The sequence below is a fragment of the Entelurus aequoreus genome, linkage group LG16 (assembly GCF_033978785.1).
Source record: "Entelurus aequoreus isolate RoL-2023_Sb linkage group LG16, RoL_Eaeq_v1.1, whole genome shotgun sequence".
NCBI classification, from domain to species: domain Eukaryota; kingdom Metazoa; phylum Chordata; class Actinopteri; order Syngnathiformes; family Syngnathidae; genus Entelurus; species Entelurus aequoreus.
Window position 1 is genome coordinate 477503 of NC_084746.1, and position 12099 is coordinate 489601.

The 12099-nt window shown below is 41.4% G+C and overlaps 1 protein-coding gene across 1 annotated transcript; it reads right to left on the reverse strand.

Annotated features, from left to right (window-relative positions):
- Window positions 1-535: 535 nt before the first annotated feature.
- LOC133631468 (mucolipin-3-like) lies at window positions 536-11907 on the reverse strand. The gene is made up of 12 exons (XM_062023675.1): window positions 11391-11907; window positions 11161-11328; window positions 10944-11097; window positions 9856-9937; window positions 8890-8986; window positions 8498-8597; window positions 8262-8374; window positions 4417-4566; window positions 4201-4302; window positions 4016-4138; window positions 2108-2314; window positions 536-2045 (listed from the first exon to the last, which is right to left on the reverse strand). The coding sequence occupies exons 1-12, from the start codon at window positions 11622-11624 to the stop codon at window positions 1890-1892; spliced, it is 1686 nt and encodes a 561-aa protein (XP_061879659.1). The 5' UTR covers window positions 11625-11907; the 3' UTR covers window positions 536-1889.
- Between the last annotated feature and the right edge of the window lie 192 nt (window positions 11908-12099).

Sequence of the window (12099 nt, forward strand, 5' to 3'; positions counted from 1 at the left end):
TTTTACATGTAAGAATGCGTTCAGGTGCTTGTCAATGTGTCAGGATTGTTACGACCAAGAAAAATGACACATTATTGTACAAACACATTGAAAATATTCTGACGATGGAATTTAAATAGAACCAAAACAGAAAAATACACACATTTAAATTGACTGGAAGCACTGGAACGTCAACGAGTTGCAATGACGTCATTTGAAAGAAGGATACTTTTTCCTCCTACGTGTGGTGGTTTTTATCTCCAATAAAGTTTACCAAGTCAGATTCACCATCTTAGATGTATTTCACAGTGTGATTGATTGAAGCAAATAAGTATCAAGTGTGTGACTTGAAAACTAACAATTGACAGTTCTACCTAATGATATACTTAGCATGCAGAATAATGATCAATAATATCATTTCATTTGGTGTATGTGTATGCTAGCATTATATGTAATTAACATTAAAGATATTAAACATCTTTCACATTCCACCCAGTTATTTTTATTTTTGTTTTTTTCATTTCTTAATTCAAACACAAACATAAATTAGCTTTTTTCTCCCCATTTATTTCATTTACAAAAATCACATAATGTTAATCTACAAAACCCACGTTGGCACGTTGTGTAAATGGTAAATAAAAAGAGACTACAACAAATTATTTTCAACTTATATTCAATTGAATAGACTGCAAAGACAAGATATTTCATGTTCACACTGAGTAACGTAATTTTTTTTGCAAATAATCATGAACTTAGAATTTAATGGCAGCAAAAAAGGCATTTTTACCACTGTGTTACATGGCCTTTCCTTTTAACAACACTCAGTAAAGGTTTGGGAAGTGAGGAGACACATTTTTGAAGTGGAATTATTTCCCATTCTTGCTTGATGTACAGCTTAAGTTGTTCAACAGTCCGGGGGTCTCCTTTGTGCTATTTTAGGCTTCATAATGCGCCACACATTTTCAATGTCTGGACTACAGGCAGGCCAGTCTAGTACCCGCACTCTTTTACTATGAAGCCACGCTGTTGTAACACCTGGCTTGGCATTGTCTTGCTGAAATAAGCAGGGGCGTCATAAGCATGGCAACATAAGCTAGCTGAATTCTGATTGGATAGAAAGTAAAAGTAAAAACAACAGCACTGGAAGGAGCATAATATGACATATTTAGGGAAAGTCAATTAAAAAATATTTGTATCTATAATTATGATGATGATTTGTGGTTATGTTAGACCAGCAGAGAAGGTCTTGCTGGCCCAGACGGCTCATCGCTATCTAATGTAATTACAGTTTCATCTATAAACTCTGCTTCTTCCTACTTCTTTTTGGACATGTTGTAATGAGAAACTGGAAATACGTGATGTTCCAAATAAACTAAAACTATAACCATCTCTGTAGCTTGTATGAGTTGGACTATCAACATCTAGCCATTGTTTCCGTATCATTGCATGATGGATATTGATGACACAATGCAACATTTATGCAGATGTACATGAATACAAGTTTGCTATGTCTATTCTTATGATTTACACTGCATTTAAGGATTGTCATGGACTTTGTTGAGTCACTGATCAAATTTAAAAGTCACCAGATAAGACTTGTGAAGTCATCCAAAAAAGAGACAGATGAGGTCATTAAAAGCTGACAACAGCTTGTAAAATTCCCCCAACTGGCTAGAAGACAACAACTGGGAGAGCCTCGATTTGTTGATACAAATGTCTGGCAAGTTCCTTCTCCCTCCGATCAAACGAACACGAGGTTGAGGGGACTGAGTCCAGGTCTTCAGGCTCCGTCGGAAAGTGATTGTTTCTTTTGTTGACAAACAAAATAATTCTAATATGCATGTTTGCAGACATGATGTCAAAAACATAACACAAGAGATGATTGAGGAGGGAATTTAATACATCCCAGGTCACATTTTTTCAGGAAAGCCACAAGAAAGAGAAGAAAAGAGGCAGCAGGACTCTGCTCCCTGCTCACTCATATATCTTCCAGACTTGGGCTGGTCTCTGCACTGAGCTATGAAAGCCTGCAGCTGAGACGCCGGCACTTTCTCCTGCTGGTGATGCTACAACACAACACAATATGTCAGAGTAGGAAGAGGAGGTGGACAGGAGGATGGCGGCTGACCTTGATGGTCTCGTAGGTGTCAGTGATGAGAGCGATGAAGAGGCTCAGCACCATGTAGATGAAGAGAGAGATGAAGGAGTACAGGTAGAGCCGGGAGAAGAGCCACACCATGTAGCCGTCCTTCCTCAGCTTCATGAAGGTGGCGTACATGTCGTCGCCGTTGATGAGCGAGAAGAGACACTCTGTCACCTTGTCCAGCGTTCGGAACTGGAAGACATGTTTGGATGGTTCAGATCTTTGTGCTCAGTTATTATGACTACTATAGGAAGAGTTACTTTGTCATGGTACGGTCCAAGCACGATCCAGCCACAGAAACAGTTATTATGACTACTATAGGAAGAGTTACTTTGTCATGATGCGGTCCAAGCACGATCCAGCCACAGAAACAGTTATTATGACTACTATAGGAAGAGTTACTTTGTCATGGTACGGTCCAAGCACGATCCAGCCACAGAAACAGTTATTATGACTACTATAGGAAGAGTTACTTTGTCATGGTACGGTCCAAGCACGATCCAGCCACAGAAACAGTTATTATGACTACTATAGGAAGAGTTACTTTGTCATGGTACGGTCCAAGCACGATCCAGCCACAGAAACAGTTATTATGACTACTATAGGAAGAGTTACTTTGTCATGGTACGGTCCAAACACGATCCAGCCACAGAAACAGTTATTATGACTACTATAGGAAGAGTTACTTTGTCATGGTACGGTCCAAACACGATCCAGCCACAGAAACAGTTATTATGACTACTATAGGAAGAGTTACTTTGTCATGGTACGGTCCAAGCACGATCCAGCCACAGAAACAGTTATTATGACTACTATAGGAAGAGTTACTTTGTCATGGTACGGTCCAAGCACGATCCAGCCACAGAAACAGTTATTATGACTACTATAGGAAGAGTTACTTTGTCATGGTACGGTCCAAGCACGATCCAGCCACAGAAACAGTTATTATGACTACTATAGGAAGAGTTACTTTGTCATGGTACGGTCCAAACACGATCCAGCCACAGAAACAGTTATTATGACTACTATAGGAAGAGTTACTTTGTCATGGTGCGGTCCAAGCACGATCCAGCCACAGAAACAGTTATTATGACTACTATAGGAAGAGTTACTTTGTCATGGTACGGTCCAAGCACGATCCAGCCACAGAAACAGTTATTATGACTACTATAGGAAGAGTTACTTTGTCATGGTACGGTCCAAGCACGATCCAGCCACAGAAACAGTTATTATGACTACTATAGGAAGAGTTACTTTGTCATGGTACGGTCCAAACACGATCCAGCCACAGAAACAGTTATTATGACTACTATAGGAAGAGTTACTTTGTCATGGTACGGTCCAAGCACGATCCAGCCACAGAAACAGTTATTATGACTACTATAGGAAGAGTTACTTTGTCATGGTACGGTCCAAGCACGATCCAGCCACAGAAACAGTTATTATGACTACTATAGGAAGAGTTACTTTGTCATGGTACGGTCCAAGCACGATCCAGCCACAGAAACAGTTATTATGACTACTATAGGAAGAGTTACTTTGTCATGGTACGGTCCAAACACGATCCAGCCACAGAAACAGTTATTATGACTACTATAGGAAGAGTTACTTTGTCATGGTACGGTCCAAGCACGATCCAGCCACAGAAACAGTTATTATGACTACTATAGGAAGAGTTACTTTGTCATGGTACGGTCCAAGCACGATCCAGCCACAGAAACAGTTATTATGACTACTATAGGAAGAGTTACTTTGTCATGGTACGGTCCAAGCACGATCCAGCCACAGAAACAGTTATTATGACTACTATAGGAAGAGTTACTTTGTCATGGTACGGTCCAAGCACAATCCAGCCACAGAAACAGTTATTATGACTACTATAGGAAGAGTTACTTTGTCATGGTACGGTCCAAGCACGATCCAGCCACAGAAACAGTAGCCCAGGTAGATCATGGCGGCACAACAGCAGAAGCGGATCACATTAGGAAAAGCTGCCCTCAAAGTCAAAATTAGGATCTGGTAAAAAGATATAAAAAGGTGAAATATAATGTTGTCTTCTCCTCACATGCTTGTCTTACGTTATATTTCTTGAAGAAGCCAAGGTACCGCAACACGCCCACCCACACCAGCATGGTGGCTGTGCCCAGGAGGATGCTGCACACGTCGTAACTCGTCAACAGCTGCAAAATAATATTCATTATTCACGTTTTCCATGAATCCACATGATAAAACAATAGTTCAGTGTTTTGGGGGACTTATAAATAGATATAAATAATAACAGAAAGACAACAAACCTTGGTCTGTATTCCGATCTTGAAGGCCGAACCTGCGATGGTGAGAGAGTCGCTGACGATGATGAGAATGTACCAGCCGTTCACAAACTCCATGCGCTCCGACATTCTCACCCTTTTACTGTAGTGGGTGTGGAAGAAGGTGCTGAACTCCTACATCAGGGACAAATATCAATGTATTACTCTCTAGACCAGGGGTCACCAACCTTTTTGAAAGCAAGAGCTACTTCTTGGGTAGTGATTAATGCGAAGGGCTACCAGTTTGATACACACTTCAATAAATTGCCAGAAATAGCCAATTTGCTCAATTTACCTTTAACTCTATGTTATTATTAATAATTAATGATATTTACACTTAATTGAATGGTTTAAAAGAGGAGAAAACACAAAAAAATGACAATTACATTTTGAAACATAGTCTATCTTCAATTTCGACTCTTTAAAATTCAAAATTCAACCGAAAAGAAGAAGAGAAAAACTAGCTAATTCAAATCTTTTTGAAAAAATAAAATAAAAAAATGTATGGAACATCATTAGTAATTTTTCCTGATTAAGATTAATTTTATAATTTTGATGACATGTTTTAAATAGGTTAAAATCCAATCTGCACTTTGTTAGAATATATAACAAATTGGACCAAGCTATATTTCTAACAAAGACAAATCATTATTTCTTATCGATTTTCCAGAACAAAATTTTTTCAAAGAAATTCAAAAGACTTCGAAATAAAATTTAAATTTGATTCTACAGATTTTCTAGATTTGCCAGAATAATTTTTTTTGAATTTTAATCATAATAAGTTTGAAGAAATATTTCACAAATATTCTTCGTCGAAAAAACAGAAGCTAAAATGAAGAATTATATTAAAATGTATTTATTATTCTTTACAATAAAAATACATTTACTTGAACATTGATTTAAATTGTCAGGAAAGAAGAGGAAGGAATTTAAAAGGTAAAAAGGTATATTTGTTTAAAAATCCTAAAATCATTTTTAAGGTTGTATTTTTTCTCTAAAATTGTCTTTCTGAAAGTTATAAGAAGCAAAGTAAAAAAATAATGACTTTATTTAAACAAGTGAAGACCAAGTCTTTAAAATATTTTCTTGGATTTTCAAATTCTATTTGAGTTTTGTCTCTCTTAGAATTAAAAATGTCGGGCAAAGCGAGACCAGCTTGCTAGTAAATAAATACAATTTAAAAAATAGAGGCAGCTCACTGGTAAGTGCTGCTATTTGAGCTATTTTTAGACCAGGCCAGCGGGCTACTCATCTGGTCCTTACGGGCTACCTGGTGCCCGCGGGCACCGCGTTGGTGACCCCTGCGCTAGACTGTATTTGCACTGCTGTTGGGTCCTTGAGCAAGGAACTATGCCCACATTTCCCCCATGGTCACCCACAAAGCTGACCTACACCACACAACAAAAAGTATATATATGTATATATTGCCAAAAGTATTTGGCCACCCACCCAAATGACGAGAATCAGGTGTCCTAATCACTTGGCCCGGCCACAGGTGTAGCAAATCAAGCACTTAGGCATGGAGACATGTGCCGCGTGTGAGATTTGGTGGAGGAGGAATTATGGTGTGGGGTTGTTTTTCAGGAGTTGGGCTTGGCCCCTTAGTTCCAGTGAGAGGAACTTTGAATGCTCCAAGATACCAAAACATTTTGGACAATTCCATGCTCCCAACCTTGTGGGACCAGTTTGGAGCGGGCCCCTTCCTCTTCCAACATGACTGTGCACCAGTGCACCAAGCAAGGTCATGGATGACAGAGTCTGGTGTGGATGAACTTGACTGGCCTGCACAGAGTCCTGACCTGAACCCGATAGAACACATTTGGGATGAATTAGAAGGGAGACTGAGAGCCAGGCCTTCTCCACCCACATCAGTGTGTGACCTCATCAATGCGCTTTTGGAAAAATGGTGGAATATTCCTATAATCACACTCTGCAACCTTGTGGACAGCCCTTCCCTGAAGAGTTGAAGCTGTAATAGCTGCAAAAGGTCATATTGAACCCTATGGGTTAGGAATGGGATGGCACTTCAAGTTCATATGTGAACTTGCTAACTTGATATATAATACTAATCATATGATTTATTTATACTTGTTATACATTTTGGACTAAGGTAAGATATGTTAAGATGGCGGTGAATACTGACGCTGCAGCTACTAACTAGCTGTCTTTATTGCTGCATTTGAGTCTGTCTGGCATGTGAGTTGCTGTAAGCCGGGTGTGTTCTTCATGCACTCGAACCGAATTGCGGTCAGTTGAAATGATGTGTCGTGTTGGAATTACTAGTGACTTTCATCAGTCTTACCACATCGCTAGAGCTCCGGGCCCAGGGTGGCTTGTCCTTGATCCCTCAGGCTGTACTGCATCAAAAAGTGACATCAGTGTGTAAAGGACATCACCACGTGGGCTCAGGAACACATCAGAAAACCACTGTCAGTAACTGCAGTTGGTCGCTACATCTATAAGTGCAAGTTAAAACTCTACTATGCAAAGCCAAAGCCATTTATCAACAACACCCAGAAACGCTTCGCTGGGCCTGAGCTCATCTAAGATGGACTGATGCAAAGTGGAAAAGTGTTCTGTGGTCTGATGAGTCCACATTTCAAATTGTTTTTGGAAACTGTGGACGTGGTGTCCTCCGTACCAAAGAGGAAAAGAACCGTCCAAACCAACCATCTAGGCGCAAAGTGTAAAAGGCAGCATGTGTGATGGTATGGGGGTGTATTAGTGGCCAAGACATGGGTAACTTACACATCTGTGAAGGCACCATTCATGCTGAAAGGTACATACAGCTTTTGGAGCAACATATGTTGCCATCCAAGCAACGTTACCATGGACGCCCCTGCTTATTTCAGCAAGACAATGCCAAGCCACGTGTTACATCAGCGTGGCTTCATAGTAAAAGAGTGCGGGTACTAGACTGGCCTGCCTGTAGTCCAGACATTGAAAATGTGTGAAGGCTAAAATCTGAGAAGGGAGACTGTTGAACAACTTAAGCTGTACATCAAGCAAGAATGGCAAAGAATTCCACTTCAAAAATGTGTCTCCTCGCTTCCCAAACCTTTACTGAGTGTTGTTAAAAGGAAAGGCCATGTAACACACTGGTAAAAATGCCTTTTTTGCAATGTGTTGCTGTCATTAAATTCTAACTTCATGATTTGCAAAAAATAAAATGAAGTTTCTCAGTGTGAACATGAAATATCTTGTCTTTGCAGTCTATTCTATTGAATATAAGTTGAAAAGGATTTGTTGTATTCTCTTTTTATTTAGCATTTACACAACCTGACAACTTCACTGCTTTTGTAAATATGCCACAAATCACCTATGAATATAAAAACACATATGATTAGAAATTAAACCATGTTGGTAAGCAAAAAAAGAAAAGGTTGTATATTGTTAAGTATAGTTAACACTTTTAACCCTAACACTTTGGAGTAAAGTGAATTACATTTGTATAGCACTTTTTCTCTAGAAACTCAAAGCGCTTCACATTGTGGAAGCCATTATCCACATCTTTAAGCTACATTTAAAGCAGTGTGTGTGGCACTGGGCGCAGGGGGGAAAGTGTCTTGCACAAGGACACAACGGCAGTGACTAGGATGGCAGATGTGGGAATCGAACCTGGAACCCTCAAGTTGCTGGCATCGCGGCTCTACCAACCTTCTAGAGTTTATGTGGAAAATATGGCTATGGTTTGGATTTATTGGCCCTGCAATGAACTGGTGACTTGTCCAGGGTGTACCCTGCCTTCCGCCTGAGTGCAGCTGGGATAGGCTCCAGCACAGCACGCCACCCCAAAAGGGACAAGCGGTAGAAAATATGTTTTTTCTCACAAACTGGAGCCGGATGCCATTGATGACAGAACGCAGGCAGAGAATGAGCGAGGTGAAGCAGGCGAGGATGACGGCCGTGTCGAAGAAGAGCAGCCAGTAGTCCTTCTTCCCGCCTTTTCATACAACATGCAGACATTCATTTCAAGCTCAACATACATTTACACATTTCACTTTCATTTCAAGCTCAACATACATTTACACATTTCACTTCCATTTCAAGCTCAACATAGACTTACACGTTCCCTCCACAATCCAGTCTCTGCATTGGTTGATGGCGACGTCATTCTTAACTGCCACCTTTATGTTGCCACTGTGAGCGCGGTTATTAAACGTGACCTGGGCACAAAGAAATGACATTTAAAGGCTATTGATTGCATCTGTGATGTTGATTGATTAGAGATCGGAGGCAGGTGATGGGTGGAGCCAAACAGGAAGTGAACTGAAATAAGAGTGCTGCACCAGGAAATAACAGTCACCTCCACAACATAAGAGCAAACATAGAAAATAGGGTGAGGCCTGCCGCAACATGTCCTGACACTATTGCATCATTGGCGTTCATAACAGCTGTGATTTATGGCACATAGATTGCAATGACTGGTGTTGATGATTGACAGGTGTGGCGACTAACCACGACATGGAAGACGAAACAGTCTGGAAGCTGGTGGTGTCTGACAGCCTGCAGGTTGATGCTTTTCAGAGTAAAAGAAACATGAACTGACAGCAGCCTGGAAACAAAGAACACAAAGTGTGACAGTCAGGGGCGGAGCACCAACTTCTTGGCCCCAAGCTCAAGACTACTAAAGGGCCTCCCACCCCGCCCTAAACTCAACCTCGGCATCCCCCCCCCCACACTATTACATTTCAATATTGGCCCCTCCCACCTCCAAACACATGCACCCAGAGATAGGCCCCTCCCACTTCCAAACACATGCACCCGGAGATAGGCCCCTCCCACCTCCAAAGACATGCACCTGGGGATAGGCCCCTCCCACCTCCAAAGACATGCACCTGGGGATAGGCCCCTCCCACCTCCAAAGACATGCACCTGGGGATAGGCTCCTCCCACCTCCAAAGACATGCACCTGGGGATAGGCCCCTCCCACCTCCAAAGACATGCACCTGGGGATAGGCCCCTCCCACCTCCAAAGACATGCACCTGGGGATAGGCCCCTCCCACCTCCAAAGACATGCACCTGGGGATAGGCTCCTCCCACCTCCAAAGACATGCACCTGGGGATAGGCCCCTCCCACCTCCAAAGACATGCACCTGGGGATAGGCTCCTCCCACCTCCAAAGGCATGCACCTGGGGATAGGCCCCTCCCACCTCCAAAGACATGCACCTGGGGATAGGCCCCTCCCACCTCCAAAGACATGCACCTGGGGATAGGTTGATTGGCAACACTAAATGGTCCCTAGTGTGTGAATGTGTGTTGTGAATGTGTTGGCCCTGTGATGAGGTGGTGACTTGTCCAGGGTGTACCCCGCCTTCCGCCTGAATGCAGCTGAGATATGTGCCAGCACCCCCCGCGACCCCGAAAGGGACAAGCGGTAGGAAATGGATGGATGGATTATTGTAGAGTATGCATTCATTACCTCCTGAAGTCCAAAGAGAAGTTGAGCGGTGTGGCCAAAGTGATGTTTTCCAAAGACTGCACAGGATAGATGGAAAAACAATCTGGAAGAGGAAATGTTCCCAAGCTGATTAGATGACATTATGTGGAATCAATCACAATCCATAAGAAATATAAAGAAACATCAACTGATTTTAAAAAAGTACTGTTCTTTAATTTGTATTATTTATACTTGGAATGATCTTTATCCTCATTGCACAAGTACAATGACATTTTGCCAATTCACTCTGTTGGTAATTATCTATAATAATCATTTATAACATTCATTATAAAATATATTACAACCCAGCAGTCTGCCAAGTTGTTGTAGCACTAAACTGAGAACCTGGCTACAATATTTGATCATCATTTGAGAATTTCAAACGTGTTTCATAAGCAAACTTGTTTCTACCAATATAGAGTAGCTAGTTAGCTTCCTTCGTTGCTAGGAAAAGACAGCAATCGAAAAGAGACAGAAAGGAATCTAATCTATTAAGTGCAACACTCACTTTTATTGCAAATGTTGATCCCAAATTAGAGTAGTCAACGACAAGCTAATAGAAATGTTTTGAGGAAGCAAGCTAATTGTCCAAAATAGAAATGATTGCGTCATTTGCTGCTGGTCCCAAAAACCATAACACCTGCAAACAGGGAAGATCTTCAGCCAACAGGACACTTACAGTACAGTACAACGCAGCCTGTACTGAGTGTTGTTAAAAGGAAAGGCCATGTAACACACTGGTAAAAATGCCTTTTTTACAATGTGTTGCTGCCATTAAATTCTAACTTCATGATTATTTGCAAAAAAAAATCTAGTTTCTCAGTGTGAACATGAAATATCTTGTCTTTGCAGTCTATTCAATTGAATAAAAGTTGAAAAGGATTTGTTGTATTCTCTTTTTATTTACCATTTACACAACTTCACTGCTTTTGGCTTTTGTAAGTATAAATATATTTTAGTATATGTACAATTACAAGTACCTGCATCATTGTGTTGAAATAAATATATGTACTATTACTCTGAATATATGTAAGTACTATTGATATGAATATACATATTATCACCATTACCTGTATCGATGTGTGGATCGACGCAGAAGGTCTCGTTCTGGAGGTCAATGTTGCTGTTCCTGTAGAACTCCTGGCAGACAATCAGAGGCGTGTACTTGCCCTCGGTCCTCTCGTATGCCAGGTTGCCAGTGGTTAGGTTCTGAAGTCGGGCGTACTGCAAAGACAACAATAAACAAGTTGGCCATGAACTCCCATGAAGTATTTTTGCCGCACTTACTCTGTCGATGACGTAGCGTATGTGCTCATAGACGTCTGCTTTTGTGTACACAACGTGACCTCCCAGCTGGTGGTCCTTGTATCCTTTGAGAAAGATGTTGCGGAACGTCATCAAGTTCTCGTCCTTGAACGTGACCATCATCTCGTTGCTCAGTCCAAAGGAGACCAGCTGAAGAAGAAATATGGCCATAAGAATGATAGTAATACGGCCACATGCAGGAAGCAGGCTACCTGGGCGGTGATGATGACGATTTTTAGTATTTGCAACATCAGCTTCCAGGGTTTGCGACCCCTGGCTTTGTACTTCTGGCACGGGTTCATGAAGAAGTACTTGAGCCTGCGTCTCAGGTCGTCCACCAGCTCGGAGTCCATGTTGGGAGCGCCAAGACTCCACCCGCAGCGGCCATTGCGGCTGGGTCTTTGCTGGTCCGACCTGGCGGCCAGCAGGGGCTCGGACTCGTCCATGACGCTGACGACCAGCCCAGAATCAAACGTCCAACTTAGTAGTGAGTCAAGACAAAGCTTGAACCATTCCAGGCATTCTGATGTTTATCAAACGGGTTCTCCTACATGAGCTTGCACCTCCGTCACAGCAAAAAATGTTGACATTTAACTTTACCTTAATTCTTAAGTTGACGTATCAAAGAATGTTTTCAATGAACCCTCACAGATTTGTGCTGCATTTGCATAGCAGTAAAAGTCATCACATTGGACAGTTTTACTGTACATCAATATATATAACACAACTTCATGTAAAAAGGATAATATAATACTATACTATTATATTCATAATACAACGTATGAACCTACCAGTTAAGAGTAGGTCTTCTTCAGCTGTCACCACGGCAATGAAGATCAAACCTGTGAGTCATTTTCAGCTTTTCCAGTTTAGGAATTTACAAACACAAGAAGGAAAAAAAACCCTCTGTGTCAAATTGTA